The sequence below is a fragment of the Bipolaris maydis genome (assembly GCF_028858645.1).
Source record: "Bipolaris maydis strain C4 unplaced genomic scaffold PSV08scaffold_5, whole genome shotgun sequence".
Classification (NCBI taxonomy): Eukaryota; Fungi; Ascomycota; class Dothideomycetes; order Pleosporales; family Pleosporaceae; genus Bipolaris; species Bipolaris maydis.
In genome coordinates, this window is record NW_027093861.1 from 632246 (window position 1) to 656121 (window position 23876).

The window sequence follows — 23876 nt, forward strand, 5'->3', positions numbered from 1 at the left end:
CATGGTTTTCTCTCGTACCTCTCTGTTGATAATCATAATTCATAGTTGCGTATTTTTACGCTAGTGTTAAATAGGCATACAATGTACCCACTATCAGTAGAACTGCAGAAATCCTACCTTGACAGCGCCAACTATCCGGAAAACCTTATTCCAAGTGGCATCGCAACATACAAGTCGAAACTTGTCTCATACAAGGAACGCTTGGACGACGCTGAGGTAGATCTTTGCCTTGGTTCTACTAAGGACGAAGTTGAGAATTTTTTTGAGATTCCTGTTATTGACCTGGACACCAGTGATGGGAAAGGTAATTCGCCTTTTGAATCACTTGAACATTGCTAACGAGTCCAGTGCGGGACAAGAGAAACATACATAGTCCGGCAAAACTTACTGAATGGCTCGGTGTCGCCACTGCACAAAACTTGAACAACGCGAACACGCAGCTACTTACGACACGTAAGAAAGATCCAAAATGCAGGTTCATGTAGGTCAACTTTGCACTGGTCTCAAGTCCGATGCTGACAGCATAGATATCTGTATGGACAAAATTCGCGCGACCAACTGAAAACAACGCGTGAAAGCCTTTGTCAGATCCTGTCGTATCATCAAGTCATGCCCGTATATTTGGACTTCATGCTCGTCTTCGGGGGACAGACTGATGCCATCGATCCTCGGTTTAGTGGTTTCCGAGAGCAAATACGCCTCAGAAATCCAACAAGTGGACACGCAGTCCCTGAGCTAAATCGAAGCGGCAAGCTCTTCCAACTCAGTTACAACTTGAAGGGTGTATACCTCAAGAAGCGAGATCGTGAGAACATCAAGCTTAATGTATGGTCGATTCGAGACGCCGCAATTTATCATAAATTCGATGTCGAATACGGCACTACGCTCTGGATTGTTACAAAAGGCGGGAAAGACATCTTGGAGCGTTATGCAGATTTGACTAAACCAGAAGGCCGACCAGAGGATATAAATTATGACAATCCGTCAGCATGCTTCCGGTCGACACTGGTGACGCATTTACTCTATTGCCATTGGGCAACCGAAGACTGGAGATGGTACATAGTGTGGCTTGAGAGGGTGATCCATCAAGAAGTAAGTTTTCTAATTCATGTGCAATTTTAAGCTGACGTTGAGAAACACAGAGTGGGATGGCCGTGAACGGCCTCCGTAGGGAGGAGTGTGCATATGAGATATACGAGCCACAAGACATACAGGATTTGCAACACTGGCAAGATGAGGCCAATGCAGTAGTCATGGTTCTGGAGTCCAACGCCAAAATTGTGGGTGCTCTACACAGCTTCTACAAGAATCTGGTGTCTCGAGAGGACTTTCCAAGCGTGTTAAAAACAAACTGCGAGGATCATTTTCACGCCTTCTTTTCGCAGCTGGATGAGATCATGGGAGACTTTGATATGCAGTTAACTCGAGCAAAACTTCTGGTGAAGATAATAAGTGATAGAAAAGAACTGGTGTTACAGCATCTACACCGTCAAGCTTCAGACCGGACTGAACAGCTGAATAAGAATCTTGAACGGGAGGCTGTTGTTATGCGGATCATCACGATTGTTACGCTGCTGTACCTGCCAGCAACTTTCGTATCAGTAAGCTGAAAATTACCCCTTTGATCTCTTCTCTCTCTGACGCACCATAGACGTTTTTTGGCACCGATGTCATCAAATATCAGGATCAAGATCAGAATGCTGGCAATTCCGAAAACGGCTCTTTCTCTAGCCTTGCTTTGGAGCGTTGGCTTCAGGTCACTATCCCTTTGACTTTCCTAACTTTGTTTGGAGCCTGGTCGACTTATCGTTTCTTCAACAGTACCGTGGAACATTTCACGTTCTTCGAGAGGCTGAAATACATCATTCCTGGCCTGACGTCATCGACAAGTGTTTCCCTAGCGTCCGGAACAAGCCAAGGCTACTCTAATACCAATGCTCAAAAAGGCATATCCAAGCGCTTGGTCAGTTCTACTAAGAGGTTTGCTCGGATTCTGCGATGGTTTCGTAGTGATCGCGCCATTCTACCGTTCTACAAGCCAACAGCGCCAAAAACAGGCTGATTCGGAGGTAGATGGGCGATCTTTCTGGTGTTCTATCTTCTGTTTGAGTTTTGTAATTAGAGAATCGCCATATTCATTTTCATAAGAATGATCCAACACAGTGCCAGCAAGAGGCGTGCACTGCCACCAAAAAACACCTGGGATCCCGGTCAAGGCTTTTTTTGGTTAGAGTTCGAGGCCGACACGGCCGGAGCGGGAGGCTATCCTTCGAGTTACCAAGCGGGGTCGTGAGCGCTTAGCGAAGAAGCGTTCACTGACGCAGCCTGGTCTATCAACATCTCACTCCTGAAGATGGCCAGCTTACACCATCCATCTACAAGACGATGCAGCGCCATATCGCGGTTTTTTTTTTCAGAAACCCGATCTCACTTTTCCTGTTGTAATTGTCACGAATATTTCGATTACGCATGTTGCTTGATGAAAAAAATTGTGGCGGCGGAGCGAACGCTCAGCCTTGCTGCCTTGTCAGGGTACTCAGCTTGCTGCAGCCACCAAAGTCCTCCGTGGAACTATTGGTGCAATCTTTAATCTGAACCTGCCCCCAGCTGCACATGTCCTCGTTCTTATGGCTCTAATAGCCAGGCACCCCGCCCACAAAACTGCGGCTCCAAGAACCACTACCCGTTGCTTGCCATCTCCTTCCCACTGGCTTGTCACCAGGCTCATCTTTTGCGCAACCGACCCGACAACTTCGATTCAACAAAGCTGAACACAAATTCCTACTTTTCGCATCGACCACCATTTCTCCACTTCTTTTTGCCCGTTACTCCATGACGCTGTCGCCAGCCTGATCGCTGGTTGGAACCACGTCAGAATGCAGACTGTATCTAAAAAGCAGAAGCGTCGTCAACGTATCGAGGACGAGTTCAAACACCTTCTAAAATCAAAATGGACCCGTCCAGTCGCATGCCAGAACGAGTGTCAGCCTCGAGACTCGTGTAGTTGCCAGCGCAAAATTGTCCACGTGTATGCGCTCGAAAGGTGGTGGAACGAGCAGCACCCAGAGAGCCCTGGCCAGACCAGAGGGCATCGATTTTTGGATGAAACACCTCCAGCGCCCCATCGAACCTTCCAGGTCAAGTATCAAAACATCTTTATTGGCGAACAGTCCTGCCGCCGTGTCCTTAGCTTGCTTCTCGAACAAGGCCATCACCATCTCATTGAACGCTTTTACCGCGCAGATATTAATGATAGATATCTTGTACGCAGCGAAGATGATCGCCATCTCCGCGAAAGCTTACTTGAAGTTCACACACGAAAGGAAGTGGATCGCATCATCCAAGAGTTTCACAGAGACAAATGGGCATACTGCCCGTTGAACTTGACCTTGGACATGGACGTCAACCTACATGGAACGAAGGTCATACTACCTTTTTGTGGCAAGATCAAGCTTCCAGACAAGGGAGGAACTGCTTCAATCTACTGGGTGGCCGTACAAAAAGATTTAATCACAGACTCCGCCCTCACAGACGCTTTACAAAAGTCGCTTTACGAAGATGATGATTTTGGCGAGGTAAAACTCCCAACCAGAACGTTGTTGATACATATACTAAATGCTATTTAGTGCTATCAGATGGTTCTCAAGTCGTATTGCGGAAACAAAAAGAGAGATTTCGAGCTAGAAAAGGAAGCCTTCTCCGGCCTCGACTCGAAGAAAGACGTACCGATATTACGGTGTCTGGGTTCCTACACTCATGATTATGGTGAAGGTAAAGATATGGGAAAAACCTATAATCTATTACTAGAGTACGGGGACCATGATCTCTACCAAGCATGGGCGGATGAGACCAATGTTCCTCCTGTGAGAGCTCAGGAGATTCTCCGTACATGGGACTCGCTCTTCGAGATTGCCAAGGCCATTCGTCACGTACACCATCTTGAAGTCCCACGAGGTGGTGAGAGCGAACCACGGAGATTCCATGGGTATGTACTGGAAAGAAACTTTCCCAGGGTTCAAACTAAAAGTGATCAGCTGGCACGCAGATATTAAACCCGATAATATTCTCAGCATACGAAAGAAGTTGAAACTGGCAGATTTCGGGTTTTCGAGTTTTGCTCCAGTCATTGAAGGACATGACAGCTCAGTCCCAACAGAACTCATCAGGGGGTTCACTGATACCTACGGTAAGTTAGGATAGCAGTGAAAATGTGGATATACCTTCTGAGATTCCTTAGGCGCACCCGAAGTATTTCGTATGAGAAACCCAGATGGAACTTTTTCAGGTGTTTCGCAATCAATCGACACCTGGTCATTCGGCTGTGTATTATCTGTGGCGGCGACCTGGATAGTGTTGGGGTTCCAGGGAATACGCCAATATGAACAACTCCGACAACTTGCTCCTACTAACTGTGAGAACGGAGAAATTCACGATCGATTCCACAACGGCTTGGATGTTCTTCCAGAGATACAGAAATGGCATAATTACCTTAGAGGACACCTCCGCCCTTCGGACACTACCACGGAGCGAGTCTTAGTTTTGGTAGAGGATGAGCTACTTCAGGCAGACTTGAAGAAGAGACCTGACTCTGAGAAGCTCTGCGAAAAGCTACAAGAAATCCGTATTTCGGCAGAGAAAGAGATTTCACGTTTGAAAGGGCACTCAAAAGAGACTGACGCTGTAGTACTCAAGGCACTTTCCGAAATTGAAGATAAGGCCCGAATCCAGAGGGTCTCAGAAACGAAGATGAAATTCTCTCGACAGGAACCAATACCAGCGGGCGCCAGTCAGATTAATCCTCGACAATGGGCATCGATGCAGGTCCGCAAAGAGGAGATGATCAAGAGCAAGCCTCTAGGCCAAACCCCATACCGCAAAGAGATTCTAAGGCAAGAACTAAAAGCGAGCAGCCACAGTCTCTCCGAAAACAAAGAACATATGCTTGGCGTTCATAATGGCGCCGTCACTGAGAGTCCTGTCGAGAACGCGGATCTGTATGAGCTGCCATTTAGTGGCCGCTCTAAGAAGCCCAGAAATCCCGATCTACAAGAGAGTGACCAGCACAAGTCTGACACACAACGCAACACAACAGACAGTGAACCCGACAGGCCGATAGCCGCTCCATCAACACCAACGCCAACTCAGCGGCGAAACAAGGTCCACGATCAAAAAACATTCGTTCTTGATGTAACTGCACCTACAACGGACTCCTTTCGTGAACATGACAATCCGAATCTACGCAAATCAGACAGGGTCGTGGAAAAGATATCTGAGACCGCTTTCAGAGGATCTTCTAGTTCGACTGGAGAATCAACGTCCGTCGCACCCCCACTTCCGCAGATCAATACCCATATTGCTCCTCTATCTCCACCTTATACACCTGGATTCAAAGCTTCTGGCAACACTATCCATTTGGAATTATCACCTCTAGAACAGCATGCGCAGACATATGGTACCATGCAGAGCAGCGACCCAAGACCAAAAACTTCAAGCACCATAAGCTCTGCCTATGGTGACAAACAGGTGTACGACCCAATCAGCACCCCAACGCGTCATGCAGACGACGTTACGACCTTTGATGCAAAACATCCTCTTGGGATTTTCCAATCTCCCACAGTGAATGAACACATGAAAGCGCAATATCCGAGCGAGAATTTTGATGAAAAGCACGCTATGAAGAGTCATCGCACAACTATGTCGCATGAGACTGTAGACTTCGTTCAAGCACCCCCAGCATCCGTATTGTACCTACCATACAGCATCTGCGAGAGAAGAAGAAAACTAGAGAACGAAAAGCAGAAAAGACTTGCAAAGCTAGCAAGCAAAATGGGCAAAGAAACTAGGAAGCCAGACCCTAACCTAAAGGACATATCCAAGGATCGTCGTGAACTGGTAAGGTTAAACAAATTCTCCTCAATCACAGTGACTGATGTTTGTCAGGTTTTCGTCATCGATAACGGCTGGACGATGTTCGAGCACTGGCCAATCCTAACCTTTGTCGTCGAAACACTTGCGATGAACGCTGCAGGTATCGACAAGAGCGGCATCGATCTCCGCTTCACAGTAGAGGGATCTCGACACAACGCAAGTGACATTGTAGGAGAAAACGGGCGAAGGGTACTAAAAGAAAAGCTGCGAGCAGCCTGGCCCGAACACAAGCCAAAACCCAACGCAACAACCGACATGACCATGATTCTCGAGAACATCTACAAAGAATGGCACCGCAACCGCCAACCAGCCACAACCCTCTACGTCTTCACCGACGGCAAATGGTCCACCGAAAGCCTCACCGCCCTCCGCCTCGTCGCCAAAAACCCCAATTCCCACCACGACATCATCCTCAACCCACCCCCCCTCCACAAAGCCATCATGGCCTTCGCCGAACAAGACCGCCAACAGACCGGTAACCGCCACTTCAGCATCCAATTCATCCGCTTTGGCGACAACGCACCCGACACAGAGCACCTCCAATGGCTCGACGACCACCTCTGTGAAAGCCACAAGTACCGCGACATCATCGACCACTGCTCCTGGCGCGCGACCGTCGACAAAATCTTCAAGGGAAGCATCGAGGGCTTCCTCGATGAGAAGGACACAAAAGAGCCCCCCGTGCTGTACAATTACAAGCAGTTGGTCGAGACATTTGATCGGTTCAATCGTGGTGAAGAGGATGGCCCTGTCGAGCCACATAATGCCACGCTCTCGTCGCCGCTGATGCGCGCGGGCACGCACAGGTCTGTTGTGTCGACTTCGTCGCCGAGGACGCAGCAGAAGCGGTTTTCAATGTTCTCCTCCCCGTAACGTCACTTGTTCTTTTTTTTGTTTTTGCAGCACAGTCTTGATGCATACGGTTTGGCCTGTGTATGTATGCATCGTTAGTGACTTTTGGGTTTTTTGGGCTTTGTTCTCTTTTTTTTTATTCATATCTCTCATTTGGATTTGGATTAAGATACCCAAGGGGATAATAGCCCTGTTTCTTGCTTTCTTTCTTTTTGGCTGTTTTGCATTTGCGGCATTATACCCATTGGAATGGCGTTTTGCTGTTACTGTGTGGATTTTGGTCCATTCTACTTGCATTTGATAGAACCATACGTTGTATTGCACGGATACATAATCGTCCACTTTTAGACTCCTGAATTATTCTTAGAGATAAGTTTAATTTGTTTCATGCCTGTGTGCATGGCTTGTTATCATTTCATAGTTGAAACAAGAAAAGCGTGGGATGATAGATGGCGGAATGTGTAATGATAGCGTAACGAACTAGACTAGCCATCGGTCAATAGAGGCATGCTTACACTTCCTAATACATTGAAATACGTACATCGAGTATTGAATTTTTAGCTGAACTATCTTCTTAGTTTTAGTGTCATGTCTTGCTAAAATACAAATGCCGTACTGTACTCTTCAACTGTCAACGGCTTTTCCGTCCCAGGAAACAAGTCACGGTTTCAATCAGGAAAGCCATCATTTCAAAATAGCGCACATGTTAAATTAATATTCATGCACTAAAGAAGAGGCGAGAAACCCTTATATTAAAAACAAGTCAGCGAGTAGAGTAAGCTTAGTTGTGATCCACGAGCCGTCGTCTCCAACGCCAACGAGCCAGACTCTCTCCCTCATACCTGATCCTCAGCCTCTCGACCCTCCTTACACCTTCCCTCAAAAATCGGTTCCCTCTCAAGTCCTTCCACGATTCACCTGTATACGGCGAAGCAGCATACTTGCGGGCAAGCGGCAAGGGTCGCATGCGAACAGAAGGCGTGGTCTGGCGGAAGAGTCGGCGCAAAAGCTGTTTGGTTTGTCTTGAAACGATTGGCTTTGCGGGAATACGAGCTTGTACAGGGCGAACAGGTACTGCAAAGTTGGTTGGAGGAGAGATGAATTGGTGGCTTCTGAGACGAGTAGGCCTGCGACGAGACACTGGGCCAGGTATGCGCATCAATGATGCAGTTACTTCTCTGAAGGTTGGTTGAGAAGTTATTTCATTAGACAAAGGTTCAATTGGTTTCTCACATTCGGGTTGAGCTGAAGGTTCAGACACTGAAGTTGCACTGAGACTCGGGGCTATCGGTGATCCAGTTGCTTCGCTGCTTCCGGTTGGCTTCGCTTTTTCGGTTCTCAAATTTTGCCGCCGCCAAGCGGGATTTTCCCCGTCATTTTTGTTGTTAGATCTCGTTCGTGTGCCACTTGTCCTGTCACGTTGTCGTACCTTCCTCGATTTGGGATTCTTGCCGGGTACATTTGTAGGCGCAGGAGCCGAAGTAGGTGTCCGAATTTTCGTGTAGACAGTACCTTTTACAGCAACACCACCTGTCGGGCCTTCGATCCACAAGTCGTATATGCTTCCATTTTGCAGTGTCTTCTTCTCCAGGCCGCAAATGCGCATTTCCTCGTCACAATACAATGGCGCAAGATTCCGATACTCAATAGACTCGACGACCTGCTGTCCCCTTGTATGAGCTTCCAGATGGTTGTTCATGAGTTGCAGCATGAGTGTCAGGGAGAGGGGTCCATGGACCAGGAGGTTGCGGTGACCTTCAACATTGCGAGCGTAGTCGGGGTCGAGGTGAATGAGATGAGCATTGAAAGTGAGAGCAGAGAAACGAAACAGAAGGGCACGATTGGGAGTGAGTGTATGAGAGAAGAGAGGATCACCAGGAGCTACGAGTAGTCAGCAAGCAGTTCGAGCAACTCGTCAGAGTACGCACGATCTAGATATTTAATAGAGTCCATCTGGCCAGACTTGATAGCGTCGAGTTCTGCAACACTGCGTTCCTTGAAGAAGACGAGGTTGCGCTCTTCTTTGAGAACGGCATTGCCCCAGGTGTCGTCGATGCGTAGTTGGTCCTCGAAGTAGCTTTGAATTTTTCGCAGCCCGGTGGCCCTGCCCAACGATCCGTAGAGCGCTCTGTAGCTTTCCTGTAGGGCATCTATTCTCGCAAAGCGGCGCTCAATGGTGACGAAGATCTTGGCGGTATCGCCTTGGCCGTGCAGTCGGATGTGCTTGATATGCTCGATACCAGCCGTGGGCGTGTCTACGGCGAAGCCCCGAAACTTGTCAAAATAAACGTCTGGCTTTGCCTGAATTGAACCTCCTGCCCACATGCGCCGCACCCAAGGGCCGCCTGGTGAGTGGGATGCGTCTGTTCCGTCTGGAAGAAGGTGGTGAGTAGGCAGCGATGGATTGAACCATATCAAATGGTGACCAAAAGGGATTATTCGATTTCGCCTGCCTGGAGCATGACAGAATTCTCGGGGCAGGAAACTCGTCAGCGTCTGCGAGAGCTTATATTCGGGTGGACCGGTCAAACAGTCAGGCAGATGGATGGCGCCCCGCTGCAACATTTGAGTGCGCAGCTCCTGGAACCATTGCGGATCGTCTGAGCTTGTTGCCGTGGCATATCCTCGTCGCGGTATGCATCGCCATTGTATACGACGCGACAAGGCCCAGCCAGGCCGTCGTGTGTAAAGTGCGTGGCGCAGCATGTGAAGAGACTTGTGCGAGCATGCCCGATCCGATTCCAGAAGTACATGGGCTGTTCTTGGCGAACCAATGACGTACTACATGTGGACATGGATACAAAATAGTATATGGGGTCCTAAGGAGACAGTCTCTCCTCAGAATGTTCTGTTCTTGGTGTCAGTGCCCACTACAATCTGGCCGCTGAATGCGCTCTTGCCACGGCCTCATGTCTCATGCTGCCAACACGGCATCGCCGTGTCCCTGCAGCCATCAATTCGCTCTGTTGCCGATGGAGCGTTCCGCCCAGGCCCACACTGCGAACACCAAGCACGCCTATTCACATGTTCTGGGCCCGACAGTAGCAACACTCGCCTCTGCCTTTATTCGTTCGCGCATGCAGTTCATCGTCCATATTTCTCGGTCTTGGCGCGCCTGGCTGATTCGCTGTCCTGGCAACAGCCGGCTTGTACTTACCTTCACCGCATTCTTACAGCCGACCACAGCACTTGCTCAAAACAACGTCTTCTTCATTTCTACCTTCTCGCAGTATGTCTCGTTCTTGCTCACCTCTTGGGTTAAATTCTTCGTTTGCGTTTGAAGTTCGTGCGTTCGTCATGCTAAGCCCCGTAAGCACGCAGCAATCGCTTCAGCAGTGTCATTTGTACACGCACTAGGTGACGGTTGACCTCACTGCCAAGACCAAGCCCTCAACGTCCATGATTTACTACATAAACTTGAATCCACTTGAGTGCCGTTGAGACATAGATTACTCTGCATGTCATTTGCATCCATACAGAAGCCAGCATGAAGCATCTCGAATGTCCCCTGTGCGACTTCACCATTCTTTCAAAAGATGGCTACTTCCTTCAGCTACATTTCGAGCAAGCCCATACTACCGACTCCCCCTTCATTATACAAGATGATCCGGAGCCGCTGCGACCTTCATTACCACCCACGCCTGTATCTACGGGCAGCAACGACGAGCAAACGCCTTCCTCTTCCGACTCTTGCGATTCTGATTCGGACTCGGACTCGGACTCTGATGATTCTGACCGAGAAGAAAGAGCCATCAAAAGTCCCACCTCTGATTCTTACCAGCTTGTTTCTCATTCTGACCACGACGACCATATCGACTATCGCCGCATAGAGACTTTATCATTCGACGAGACTATCCCAAAATATCATTCGAAACGTTCATCCGCTACTATGCACAGCTCATCTTCCACCCATCGCTCACATAGGCGCCGTGCTACGAGCACATCTGTCGAGCACAAGGCAAAAACCGGCACGCGCGCTGCCTCGAAGAGGACCGACGGCCACAGCCGTAGATCAACCAAACATGGCCCTCGACGTCGACGGAATACAAATGACAGTGACAAAACAACCATTAGCAGAAGTATCCTGGGCTTCAGCCCATTTGCAAAGGCGCATAAGAGTGCCAAGCCGCCATCTAAGAACGCTCGTCTCGACGTAAGTCTATTGCCACGCGCAGTCGCACATTTTAGCTAACTATGTTAGGAATCCGACCTGGGTGAACATGCCTTTGAGGAGCGCATGCCAGAATGGCTCCATAGGCAGCTTAGCGCAGGCCCCGAGATCACCATCGTCAACCGCATTGGACGCGACGGTCGCCTCATCAAGCACGAGCAGGTGCAAAATGAGACGCCAGGCATTATACCTATTCTTGCACAGCTATCCGCCTTAGACCGCACGGTACAGCAGGCATATTATTGCCATCCTTCTACCATTCACGTTGGAAAAACACCTCACGAAGGTGGTTTCTGTGGCTACCGCAACATCCACATGCTTCTCTCCTATATTCAGGGCGCAAAGGCGCAGGGTCATGAAGAATTTCCTGGTCGACTTCCAACCATATTGAAGGTGCAGGATCTCATAGAGGAAGCCTGGGATAACGGGATCAACTCAATCGGTCGTGTTCAGACTGGCGGCATTCGCAACACAAGAAAGTACATTGGTACTCCAGAGGTATGCACTCCTGCGCCATTTTGGGAATACTCCTGACACGCTACAGGCGCAAGCATTTTTCCTCAACGCAGAGATCAATTGCGCAGTAGAGGTCTTCTTCACCACAGAAGATGGCAAGACATTGGCTCACAGAACACTTCTTGCTGCTGTAGAGCGCTATTTTGCCCAGGCAACCACTGACGATGGTTCCACTGTATGCAAGACCCTACTACCGCCTATCTATCTCCAGCAGCCGGGTCACTCCCTAACAATCGTGGGATTCGAACGCCACTATGATGGCACCTGTCATCTAGTTGTCTTTGATCCCATGTACCATACGACTCCTGCCATGCATAAGTTGCTTGGACGCAAAAATATCAAAACCGCTCGACCAGAAGTTCTCCATACATACCGACGCGGCTCTCGTAAACTTAAGAAGTTCAAGGCTTTTGAGATTTTAATGCAAGTTTCTCTCTTCGATCGTCAATGATCAAACGCGTACTGACTGTTTGTAGGCTCACGGCAACACCACCTTTATTCCCCGCTTGGGATGTATGAGCTTCCATCCCAGCCTCTTTGGTCATCTGCATGGATACTCTGCATATCTTACCGAAATATTTCATATCGATTAATGCCATATGACCATGCAAACGATCTTCTTCCAATTTCCCACTTGAAATAACTTGCGCTAAATGTACACTTCGTAGGTTCTTCGCCAATTTCCTGACTGTCGCTTTGTATACGTCTTCTTCCGCGCTCGCAGCCTTGGATACGATGTCTATCCTGAGGATTATTTTCTTGCAACCTTTCCGTGGCAACAGTACGGCGGACTGTGGTCTTGTGACGATGCTCGCTTTGCCAGAGCAGAGCGTATGGATGCTCTTACTTCTCAAGCTCTTCGACGTATCACAGGCCTAGGAAGCTCTGTCGGTTCTAGCAATGGCAGTAGTCCTAAAAGCCCGACTAGCTTCTTTACCTGCAGTTCTTCTCGACATACGCTGGCCACTGAGCACGACGGCCTTCCATCATGGGGTCTTGCACTCGACGGCACTGCGAACAGTCTTACCAGCTCATCACAGCCTACTGGAAGTGGTGCAGTTTTCAACATGGGGCCTTTCAGTACAGTTTTGCCCCAGCCAACGGCTGTGAAACCATACCTCTCGCTCTTGACAGAAGTCGGCAGAAAATATCCAGGCTTTCCCACACCCCTTTCCCCTACCACGAGTGCAAAGAATCTATTCCCCTCCCCAACTTCCAACTCCAGTATCATGTCCGGAACACCCCGTATCCCCAGCTCCGCAATAACCCCCGCCAGCCCCATGAGCATCGACGGATCCGAAATGTGCGGTCCCTCCCACCGTTGCGAATCTCACAGCTACGAACACTACGGCCCCCAATTCGATTCCATCGACTGCATCCTCAACCAACAAACCCGAAGTCGCCCTCGCACCCCATCCGCCTACCACAACAGCATCGTAAGCCCCCCACTCAGCCCCTCCCACTACCCATCCCCCCGCACAGGCATGCTCGAAAACATGACCGTCGGCAATCCACCCCTTTCCATCCCCATCGCCAACGGCATAGAATACGAAACCCCCTCCCCCCTCTCTCCCACAGGCACCCGCCTATCCTACACCTCCAACCGCAGCGTCTTATCCGGGCTCCTCGCCGTGCCACCCCTCTCCGAGCACCAAGTCGCCGAATACCGCTTCTGGCGCCCGTGTGGCCGGCGCAACTGCGGGTTCGGATGTGGAGGACAGGATGTCGGGGAGGTGGCGGCTGCAAAGAGGTTGTTTAGGGATGTGGAGGATGTTGTAGAGGAGGGAATCGGGGGAGGGGGGAGCAGGGTGAGGAATGTAGGGGGTGCGGGTGCGTTTGAGCTTGGTGGTCAGGGTCATGCAAGGGAGGAAAGGGGGAGGTCGAGTGTTTGGGCGGGACGACGATTGGTTACTGATTGGAGTAGTTTTTTGCGGGCATGTGAGAGGGACGGTGTTGCGCCGGTTTAAAAGAAAAAGTGTGTCAAAGACTGATAGTCCTGGTTGTCATTCGGGCACTTTGGCCTTGTTGGGTTAGGATAGGTTCTGGTGGTGCTATTTCATTGTTTCTTTTCTCCCTTGCTTACTTACTAGTGTTCATGTCCCTTCATCACAGTGATCAAACACGCAAAGACATGAGGGATTCCATATCGCAATGTTCCAAAAAGGGTATCAAATTTGTGGACCACAGCAACGCCAGACTAATGCTTACAAATGCTACATAGCATAACCTTTTCTTTTTTTTCATCACACGGACAAGTGCAAAGTACACCACTGTATTCAAGGGTGGCCAGACTTAGTCGCTATCACTCCCGTAATCCACCAACGGCCCCGCCGCAGGCGCTGGTCTCTTATTCGACGGCGCAGCCTTGAATCCCTTGAGCGCCGCTAGCGTACTGCCAGATAAAATGCCGCTATTCTGCTGTTGCTGTTGCGCAGCATCAACATCTTGTCCGGCGTTCATATCTTGATACGTGTGGTCTCCGCCCTCGATCGCCATTCTGTCTCCAGCGCCACCTGCCTGGAGCTGCTTAGCAGCTTCCCATTCGCCCTTTTCCTTTGCATACCACACATCGTCCGGTGCCTCGTAGCCCTGGAGTCCAAAGCTGCCTTCAACTTTACGCCTCTTCTTGCCCTCCGGGTCTCTGCCTTCCAGCTCGGCCACGTACGCCGCAGGTAGCGCCTTTCTAATTGCTTCTGCAGCCTGCTCTTCGATGCGTCTGGCTTCACGTTTGGCGGCCTGGGGGTTGGGATCGACTGTTGCCCAGCGGACGTTGAGGATTTCGTTGTGGTCGAATGACTGGTGGTCCATTGCTTCTTTTGCAAACTGGCTGTTTGCTTCGTTCATGTATGTGACAAAGGCTACACCGCGCGCAGTCAGGACGCGTGTTCGCTCAATCTCGCCCCATTCCTGCATGTGCCGTGCGACGACTTCTTCGATGTCGTCGGTTGGGTGGATGCGCCCAATGTACAGGGTGCGATTTTGGCGCTGGAAGGTTCCTACACCGCCCATGTCGTCGCGGTAGTCGGCATGCTTGTCGCGCCCGAAGCAATCGACGTTGCTGGGGAAAATGTCCGTCACCGTGGGCAAGCGGTGCAGGTATTCGCAATCCACTCCTTTAGGACAAGTGCCGCGCGCGAAGAAAAGACAAAAGTACGCGCCGGGTGTCTTATCGGCCTTTGTGTAGCCGCTGTCTCTGGCTATGTTGCAGCGACCTTGCGCGGGAGTTTGGGAGAGGTATTTGTCTTCGCGGTCGCCGCCCGACCATTTGTTGTACCAGACATTGTAGATTGTACCTGTTTGTGGAGTCTCCTGGGTCTTTATTTCCGCTGGGTCGATCTGAGGGCGTGCAGGTCGTCGTTTGCGCCGGATGATCTTCTTGACTTTCTTGCCTTCGGCATTTGTTGTGATGATAGTTTGTTCGGTCGTGTGGACGAGTTCATTTGATGCGGATGGCTCGAGAGATTTGTCAGTCGCGAGCGACGTTTGTGCGGGTTGTGTTTCTGTCATGGCTGTGGTGATGTTAAGGTTGTCGTAGTAAGGGAAAGATGTCGCGACGGAACTTTCGATGGGACGAGGCGCTAGTGCAGGTCGCAGATCAACGCGCACGTGATAACGTAGCTTCACTACCTCGCTCTCCCATTGGACAATCACGAGCATCACTCTTTCTTAGAGATCATGCTCAAGATGGATATTTACTGATGCATCTTTCTTTTTTATATACTTGCTTGAGTCTCCTGTCACTAACCACCTCATTTACTCGTCGTACTGGCCATCTTCACTGCCCCGTCAATCTCTACAACAGCCCCATTTACATACCTCGCCCCATCTCCAAACAAAAACGCTACAACATCCGCCACCTCCTCCGGCGTCCCCAACCTCTCCAGCGCATTTCCATTCCGCATCCTCTCCACCGCCTCTCCTCCCTTCACGATACCCGCATTCGATGGCGTATCAATGTACCCTGGTGCCACGCAGTTGACTCTGATGCCCCTAGGCCCAAACTCAAGCGCATGCGATTTAGACATGCCAATGAGCCCAAACTTGGTAGTACAGTACACAGACTGCAGGGCTGAGCCGCGGATGCCGCTGATACTCGAGACGTTGACAATTGCTGAGCCGCGCTCAAGGTGAGGTAGACATGCTTGTGTGACAAGGAAGACGCCCTTGAGGTTTGTGTTTACCAGTTTATCCCAGTACTCTTCACTTGTGTCTTCGACTTTCATACTGGTTGGGTTCACGCCTGCGCAGTTGAATACATAGTTCAGGCCTCCTAGTTGCTTGACTGTATTGTTTACAAAGCTTTCCACTTCGTCCTTCTTGCCGACATCGACTTTCTGTGTGTAACAGGGTGTGCTACTTTCTGAAGCGACGACTTCAAGGTTGGATTGGTTGATGTCGCAAAGGGAGATTGAAGCGCCAAGGGATGAGAGCTTCAGAGCCGTTGCGCGACTAGTGTGATTTCAGTACAAGGCTGTCGTGGAGGCTTGTGTGAGATAGTTGGAAAGAGGGGTTGAAAGCGTACCCAATGCCACTGCCCGCTCCTGTGATAAGAGCAACCTTTCCCTCAAATTCTTTTGCCATGGTAACGAGAGAAAATTGTTCAGTAAATTCGAGTTCTGGTTAGGGCGCGTGTTAGACCGTTGCCACTATCGTATATGTGTAAAAGCATGCTGCACATGATAATGCTCATGTGATGATGTTATCTCAGGGAAAGGTGGGGGTGACGTCTGATATCATCCGCATGACTCGTGCATGCAATGTATCCACCTCAACAAATCACTGGACAAGTCTACGTCGCACATACAGATGTAAATGTTGAATTTGGGTATAATCATGCTAGGATGGCAATTGACTGTCATCCCATGTTCGAAAAGGCCATTTCTTCGTTCAGTCCGCTCATCAGTCTATCACCCGTCCAAAACACCGTGCAATGCGGTTCTACAACCGAGGAATAACCAAATGCAACAGCATGAATCGTACAAACTGGGAACATTAGAGTTCGCTTTAGTTGTAAAGGCCGTAGCACTCAAGACTTCTGGTCGTCTGTTTTTCCTTTCTTCTTGATTTCCGCTCGCGATCGAGTCCGCGAGCCACCCCGGTTTGTCGTCTCACGCTCACTATCAGCATCTGTATCCTGGTTTTGTCTCTCCGCGTCTGGAGGTTTGACAACATCTTTTACTTCATCGTCTCCCTTTTCTTTACCGCTTTCACCTGGACCTGGCTCGCCATTTGGTCTGTTGTCATGCCTTGCACTGCCCCCGCCATCAAGTACAAGTGATCGTACCTTGCGCACCAAATCGTCCACCTTGAACGGCTTTGAGATCACGTCATCCATGCCAGCGTCGCGCATGCTCTGTGTTTGTGCTTCTCTCACGTTCGCCGATACGCCTAAGATATGACTGTATCCCGCCTTGCCTTCCTCTTGCAGCTGCCTAATTTCTTGGGTTGCGGCGTTTCCATCTTTGATAGGCATTTCCTGATCCATGAGAATAACATCAAAGTAGTTTCTGTCATCTGGACCATTCTGCGCCCGACTACCACGCTCGGCAACGGCATCAATGGCTTCTTGACCGTTGTTTGCTGTGAAGACCTGGAAGCCTCGGGACTGGAGTTGACGGCGAAGAACCTTCTGGTTGATCAAATTGTCCTCAACAAGAAGGAGAGTATGGTTTTCCTCAGTACGTGGATCACTTTGTGACCGCGATATTTCGTGGGCACCCTCTTCTTGTCTTGATGTCTCTCCTCTGCGGAGATCTGGTAATGTCCTTTCAATGTGCGGTTTTTCCGTCGAGATGTCCTTGACGGTCGATTCAGTTTCTTCGTAACGCCGATCTGCGCTCGATTCTGGATGTGCCTCTGATCTCTCTTCCACAGGCGGGTCTTTGAGCGAGGGGTTCATCTCCTCTGCATCTACCCCGGAATGGCTAGACAACGTTTTCGCTTCTGGACGCTCATTCTTTTGCTCTTTGATACGCTGGAGAGTTGAGTTACTTCGACTGTAGCTGGGGCGTGTCGGTTTCAAGCCAGAGTTCTCCGATTTTTCTGAGTTGCTTCGGGATTGGATAGGCGGTCGCCCCGGATCACTTGCTCCGACTGAACGACGCACTTTGAAGAAGAACCCGAATGTCGATCCTTCCCCTTCTTTTGAGCTTACGCCTATGTCGCCGCCATGTAGAGTGCATACTGACTTATGTTAGCGAATGAAAAGTTGGACATGCAGTGTAGCTTGCTTACACTTGCGCGATATGAACAATCCAAGACCGGAGCCTCCGTAGTTTTCTTGTGTTTTAGGTGTTGCTTGCCTAGTGGATAATTAGTCAGGCGAAACCGGGGGTAACAGAGAAAACTGGTTATACCTGAAGCGCTCAAACAACTTGGCTTGGCCTTCTCTGCTAATACCTATGCCAGTATCCTTAACGGCAACCATTAGGTACATGGCATCTCCAGAGCCCCATTCCGATGTCATTGTCGAATCCAGATGAAATGCTTCTTTCTGTTCGCTAAAGTAAACGACGTTGGGAGGATATGAGGTGGGTCGTTTTACTGATGCGCCCATAGACACAGTTATATTTCTTTTTCCCTTCTTCCTTGAGGTAAACTTTATGGCATTGGTGATCAAATTTACCAGAACTAAAAACTGTCAGCTCCATACTAAACATGACCCGACACTTCATACCTTGCTTCATGCGGTTGAGATCAGCAACAACAGTGTCTACTTGCTGCTCCTCAAATGAAACATCCATGGCGTAGTGGAAATCGATATTCTTGGCTTTGAACTCGGAATTGAAGACGCGGAGCGCTTGAGAGAATTCCCACTTCGGCTTTGTTTCTTCAAGAGTTCAGTGAATGATATAAGATGGCCGTGATAGACTCACCGCGAGGAACCAAAGATAGCATCATAGAATCTAGCTTAGAGAATGACAAAATGTCATCTACTAGAGTGTTTTGGTGCGAGACGCACAGTAGGATAGTGTCGGCAGCATCTAAAACATCGGCTATTTGATCGCGGATTTCATCGCGGCCAGCGCCAATCTCTTTCGTCACCTCCTTGACTTCTTCAGCGAGATGGAGGACGGCAGAGAGCGGATTGCGGATCTCGTGCGAAACCATGTCTATGAATCTTTCTTGCTGTTCTTTACGCTCCCTTGCCTCGTTGGCAGCTTTCTCTTGGGTCAACTGGGCCTGTTTGATATCGGTAATGTCGATGATGGCGCTGATGTAACCAGCATCAGACTCATCGCTCAAGGGCTTCAACAAAAACATTCTCCATTGCTCACCCTCCGTGTGGACGGGCTCAGCAACGTCACACCTAAATTCTATCTGCAGCTCTGTCCGGCTCTCAAATGCATTGCGATAGGCTGTCATGACGTCCTCATAGTCGTCTGGATGTATGCTATCTGGCCAAGAACGGAATTCGTTACTTCCCTTGTTGGTGGTAAGCCTGAAGAAACCGTCATTGACGAAAATGGCCTCGGCATCCTTGTCAAGGATTGCCAGGCCGTTGGGCAACAGTTCTGCAAATCGCTGGAACATGTTTGTCTGCATTGAGTCGGCCTGCTTCTTCCCGGAGTCGTTATCTTCCTGCTGTGACTTAGTTTTCTCTAGCTGATGCCCTTGGTTTTGCCGCGCAAGCTCGTCCAAGCCTTCGATAGGCATGTAGCGGTCAGTTCTTTGATTGTCGAGCAGTTGGGCCAAGACGCCTTGACGAGTTCCATCTTCATCAAGTATGGTACTGAGGACGAGCTGCTTGTCTCGCTCTTCGGACAGGGACGCTAGGAAATACCTGGCGGCTAGGTGAGAGGGTCAGTGTGAGCAGGGGAAACTGCAAGGTTACGGTATGATGCTTACCTACCTTGACCGTCCGCCCTCTTAGCACTGTTTTCAGTGTCGCCAACGCCTCATGTTCGTAGGTGTCGTGCGCATTGGATGCCTGGCCATCGAGACCACCCCGCGCGGTTTCCCAAGCGAGGTTGTGTATAACTGTTAGGTCTTTACCCCAGAAAATGGCCGAGCAGTGGGGCATGGGCAGCACACATGTGTTGACGAGACATTTGAGCGAGGTTGGCCACGACTCGCGCGAGCCAATTGAAGATTTGGACCTGGAGGGCGTTAACCACTGCGCGCAATGAAGGAGCGAATGGGGCCATGGCGAGTGCTTACCAGTCTCTGCGGGACAGGTTCTCCTCGTTCAGGTCGAAGACGGGCAGGCCTGTGGCAGATAGCTTGTCAAGGTTCTCCATGGCGCCTCCGCGGGCGATGCGTTGGGTAAGATTTCAGGCGGAGGAAACAGGTGCAGTGAGGCGTGTTCAGAGACTGAAGAGCGCGTGACGTCATACCAGGGCAGCGCAGCCAACTTGACCTTACGAACGCATGTCTGGCAAGACGACGAGCAAGACACTGTGAGATTGAGTTGCGGAGGAGAGGGCCGAGGGACAGGGTGCACAAGCTGCAGGAATCGATGCGGTCTAGGCCAGCTCATGGCTTGCCATGTTCCATCTTTTCCATGCGCTACCGATGTTGGCATGGCATGGATCGACTGATGAATTGGTCGTGATCGGCGATTCCACGAGGCACGTCATGGTGAACACGACAAATTCGGGCACGGCAGTTCTCGCACTAGGTGTACACCCTCATGTGTAGTCATGTACACAGGCATTTCGGTCGTGGGGTTAGGCCAGGTTGGCTTCGCCTTTGTCCGTCCATATGCGCCTATGGCAGCAACAGAAAGACACCGGTCCTGTGTAAAAACCTGGCTAGTTCAGCGGCCGTGGCCCGTCACAAGCAATGCCTCCGTCGCCATGCCGCATGCGTCATGCATCTACTAGATATCTGATCTGACAGCGTTGGCGGGGGACATGGCTCGTCTCGCCTACTGGGGGCACAAGTACTAGTAGTGCGAACGTCATTCCCTGCTTCACCAAGCACGCTACAGGCACCAGGGACTGCCTCCACCGAAAGAGGAACTAGGCGAGCATCGCACTCCCATGATTTCGTGGTTTCGGACTGGTGTAGCCAAAAGTTCCGGAGAATCGCGTGACCGAAAATCTTTTCCTGGGGTCGGACGTAGTGGGCAAGGCAGGGTTTCTGCGAACATGTCAACGCCACGTCTGTGCAGACTCAATGACATACCATGCCATTGGTTGTCTCTGATGCTGCCAAACTCTCGAGTGCAGCAATCCTGACTCGGTTCAGGCCCTGCATAGTGTTTCTCGAGGCTTTCGTCGCCCTGTCCTTGAATATTCACAATCTCTTCACAGTTCCTGTCAATCGAAGCCATCAGCGTCTTGGCGTCGTCTGGCTTTGGCGGTTGTCCGGAGGCCAGGACAGACTCCCTGCTATCGATAACGCTCGCATATATACATATACGAGCACGGGTATATGATATACGAGTATAGGGCTAGATTCCTAGGTTTCGGCCCTTGTCCGGAAGAGGGCGAGGCTCTGGAAGTACATGCATAATCTGCTCCTAGGCGACTTCGGCAGCGCACAACTAACGGGCGGTTTGGCGGAAAGAAACCTTGTGTATAATTGTATACAACTCCATCACGCTCGCGTCTGCACAGATTCGGCAAGGGTGGAATAGGATAAACACGTCTGTGAAGAGTCGAGGAAACGGCTTGCTCTGGTGCAAAAGGTAAGAGGGAATTGAAGCATGATAACACGGCCTCAGAGTTTATCTCGAAGTCAATTTTTTCGCACAATCCTTCCTATCAGACCAGTCAGTAGGACCGTATTGACAGTGGTGAATTGTTCCGGCCGTACTAGTGGATTCTCTTGAGGCTAAAGTTGAGTCGAATCGGCACAAACTTCCCGAGCGAAAGACGCTGTAAGTTCTGGCCGATGGCTGACCCGGAAAACCCTACTAAATATGGTTTCATAGTTTTCGAGTTGTCAACAAAAATGCAACTCTATACACAAAGTTTCATGTCGGTGTACAAAGCAAGCGTGGCAACGGGCGTTAGTTGGTGGCAGCGAGGCCGACAAGTGTTCTCCCGTCAGGCACGTGTCAAATAGCGGGGAGCTTGGGGCTGAAATGGCGGAACGACCCGGCCGCCGGCGTAGTTACTTGATACGCGCTGCTTTCCGTTGTCTTGTTGACTCGTATGTTTCACGCTCCGTCGTCTCCTATCTCTTTGTTTCAATTGGTAAATGATCGGCAAATTCTAGTTATATGTCAAGACTCCCTACCTATAATTTCCTTACAAAAAAACCCAACCATCACAAACAAATCCGCAAATCCTCCGTCAAGATGCTCGGCGCACTACCCCTGCCCACACGCGACCTAGCTGAACTCGCAAAAGAGGAAAAGGGCTTCACCTTCAACCACTTCACGTGCGAACATGCTTGGGTCATTGGGAACATTCTTCGAAACGCTCTTCGCACCGCCGAGTGCCCTGCCCTCATCCACATAGCTCTCTCGACCCAAACCCTCTTCCATGCGCCAAGCCTCCCTGGCATAATGCCCGACCACGAGAAATGGGTGGAGAGAAAACGCAACACAGTGCTCAGATGGGGCCACTCAACATGGTACATGGGCTGCCAATTCAACGACGACTATAAAAAGCTTGCTGAATACTATGCCATGAGCGGAGAGGAATGGTCCAAATACACCATCGAAGGAGGCGGATATCCCGTCTTCGTAAAGGGGGTCGAAGGCGTTGTTGGCGCAATTACAATTGCAGGCGCGGAAATCTCAACCGTACAGGCGCATAGCATTGTCGTCAAAGCGGTGGAAGAGTACAAGGAACTGAGAGATGGGTTTCGAAGTCCCATGAGGTCCGCAACCACAGCCAAATGACTACATGAATTAGGCAAAGGTGAAGGGCTTGGTATTCATTTGTCGCCCAACGATGCATCCAGAGGGAGCAGAGGGAAGAAGAGCTGAATCATGCTGGTTCAAATTTGGTCTGTTAATTCATTTGCAATTCGCAGGCTACAATACAGAAGCCGTGGCAGAATTGCCAACCGATCGAAATCCGAATCGCCCTCCTACCGCATCAAAGGCTATCGAATAGCGGAACAACAAGTTTCTCCCCGTGTTGATATAGGGCGAATGACTGGGTAGTTGAGGGAAGACATAATTGGGCTCAATGGCTGATTTTTCGCCAACGGTGAACGAGTAAGACATGGCTGGCTGGTCAAGGGATGGAAAGCCAACGATGATCTTGGTACCTGGCTTCACGCGCTTCACCATCTTCGCATGACCGTTTGGGTTGGGATTAGGAATGACGATGGTTGGCATCGAAGCACCTTTCTCCGTTCTGATATACATCTGCGCTATGCCAGTGTCGACAAGCACACTACCGCAATTCCTTCCCTCGCCATTGACGCTGAAGCACATGCTTGCCATCGCCCAGTCCCTGCTATCCTCCGCCCAAGTCAAGCCAGGCTCCAGTTGGGTAAAAGCAAACTCTCCGATGGCTGTTGGCGTCAAGCCAACTTGGACACCCTCACGTGATACAATATATCCAGCGTGCATCGCCCCGCGCTCAATTGACTCTCCATTAATAGCGCAGAGGTTTAAGAGCGGGTTGACGCGAGGTGTAGCAAAGGGCATTCCATCCTTTAGGCTGTTTCTTCCGAAACCAATGCCCATGTAGGTAATTTGCGACGTGTCCCGTTCTACGGCTTGCTCACCGTGGGGACCTGTTGGACACTCGAACCGGTCAACCAGGGGATCATACCAAGGACACCTCCAGCTCTTGTCAACAACAAGCACAGGGACCTGTGCAGTCGCGTATGAGCCGCCGTCACCAGTGAAGCTCATGGCTAGCTCAACCATTCGACCAACATAGAGAATCTTGCTGCTCGTAAAGAAGTGGTGTGCTGGCGTACCCACGGTCGGTGGTATGTTGGGTAGTATTGGAGCTCCTATCAAAGTCCCGGTTGATCCAGTGTCCACGGGCATATGGATATCAACGCCTTCAACGGTACACATGACTTGCGGAACATGTTGGGGGCTGAACTCGAAAATAAAGGGAATGAAAATGGAATGGTTGCTTCGTGATATTTCCATGTCCTCAGTATCCATTGTAGTGTTGTAGGTGTACATTGTGAAAAGAACGAGGCTTGCAATCAAGCCAATGACGCGCCAGAAGAGTGTTGAACTCTTCAATCTCCCATGTGTAGGTGTTGAAGGTGTGGATGTCGACAGCAAAGGTGGTGCCGAACGTGTTACATAGTCGCCGGGCTTCATGTCTGTTTATAGGTGCGGAGAAGGCGTGCACCCGCTGGCATACGCCACACGGATAACGCCAGATTCGTGTCTATGCCGTTTCCGAGGTATTGGCGAAGCAACTCGAGTGGAGTCAAGCACAATGCAGATGCCAAATCATCGGCAGATGAAATAAGCACCGTGTAGTGCCCCAACGTGACGTCCGCGTAATGTGCAGACAGCGGCCCTTCCCCG

General features: G+C 50.2%; 8 protein-coding genes across 8 annotated transcripts; 4 read left to right on the forward strand and 4 right to left on the reverse strand.

Moving 5' to 3' along the window:
- Positions 1-21: 21 nt before the first annotated feature.
- Positions 22-2148, forward strand: PSV08DRAFT_361062 (uncharacterized protein). Its single transcript, XM_014221042.2, has 5 exons — positions 22-304; positions 349-481; positions 528-1092; positions 1143-1601; positions 1652-2148. The coding sequence occupies exons 1-5, from the start codon at positions 82-84 to the stop codon at positions 2060-2062; spliced, it is 1791 nt and encodes a 596-aa protein (XP_014076517.1). The 5' UTR covers positions 22-81; the 3' UTR covers positions 2063-2148.
- A 321-nt stretch (positions 2149-2469) lies between these two features.
- On the forward strand, positions 2470-7299 carry PSV08DRAFT_408829 (uncharacterized protein; the record flags this gene model as incomplete). Its single annotated transcript, XM_014221043.2, has 7 exons — positions 2470-2532; positions 2641-2824; positions 2995-3575; positions 3627-3985; positions 4035-4186; positions 4238-5892; positions 5941-7299. 7 exons carry the CDS (start codon positions 2470-2472, stop codon positions 6799-6801), a joined length of 3855 nt encoding a protein of 1284 aa, XP_014076518.2. The 3' UTR covers positions 6802-7299.
- A 179-nt stretch (positions 7300-7478) lies between these two features.
- PSV08DRAFT_36202 (uncharacterized protein) lies at positions 7479-9477 on the reverse strand (the record flags this gene model as incomplete). The annotated part of the gene is made up of 2 exons (XM_014221044.2): positions 7479-8661; positions 8709-9477. Coding segments are annotated over 2 exons (1869 nt in total), but the record flags the coding sequence as incomplete, so codon positions are not given.
- Positions 9478-10267: 790 nt separating this feature from the next.
- Positions 10268-13539, forward strand: PSV08DRAFT_361065 (peptidase family C78-domain-containing protein; the record flags this gene model as incomplete). The annotated part of the gene is made up of 5 exons (XM_014221045.1): positions 10268-10933; positions 10982-11449; positions 11496-11890; positions 11944-11980; positions 12136-13539. The coding sequence occupies 5 exons, from the start codon at positions 10268-10270 to the stop codon at positions 13432-13434; spliced, it is 2865 nt and encodes a 954-aa protein (XP_014076520.1). The 3' UTR covers positions 13435-13539.
- Positions 13540-13615: 76 nt separating this feature from the next.
- Positions 13616-19707, reverse strand: PSV08DRAFT_408833 (two component histidine kinase 1; the record flags this gene model as incomplete). Its single annotated transcript, XM_014221047.2, has 10 exons — positions 13616-14967; positions 15225-15916; positions 15990-16038; positions 16586-17650; positions 17702-17769; positions 17824-18097; positions 18144-18296; positions 18343-19257; positions 19316-19566; positions 19628-19707. 10 exons carry the CDS (start codon positions 19705-19707, stop codon positions 13760-13762), a joined length of 4755 nt encoding a protein of 1584 aa, XP_014076522.2. The 3' UTR covers positions 13616-13759.
- A 1971-nt stretch (positions 19708-21678) lies between these two features.
- Positions 21679-22332, forward strand: PSV08DRAFT_36212 (uncharacterized protein). The gene has a single exon (XM_014221048.2). It carries the CDS (start codon positions 21717-21719, stop codon positions 22263-22265), a length of 549 nt encoding a protein of 182 aa, XP_014076523.1. The 5' UTR covers positions 21679-21716; the 3' UTR covers positions 22266-22332.
- A 19-nt stretch (positions 22333-22351) lies between these two features.
- PSV08DRAFT_286594 (uncharacterized protein) lies at positions 22352-22795 on the reverse strand (the record flags this gene model as incomplete). The annotated part of the gene is made up of 1 exon (XM_014221049.1): positions 22352-22795. A coding segment is annotated over exon 1 (268 nt), but the record flags the coding sequence as incomplete, so codon positions are not given.
- Positions 22703-23634, reverse strand: PSV08DRAFT_286596 (uncharacterized protein; the record flags this gene model as incomplete). Its single annotated transcript, XM_014221050.1, has 1 exon — positions 22703-23634. A coding segment is annotated over exon 1 (775 nt), but the record flags the coding sequence as incomplete, so codon positions are not given.
- Positions 23635-23876: the final 242 nt, after the last annotated feature.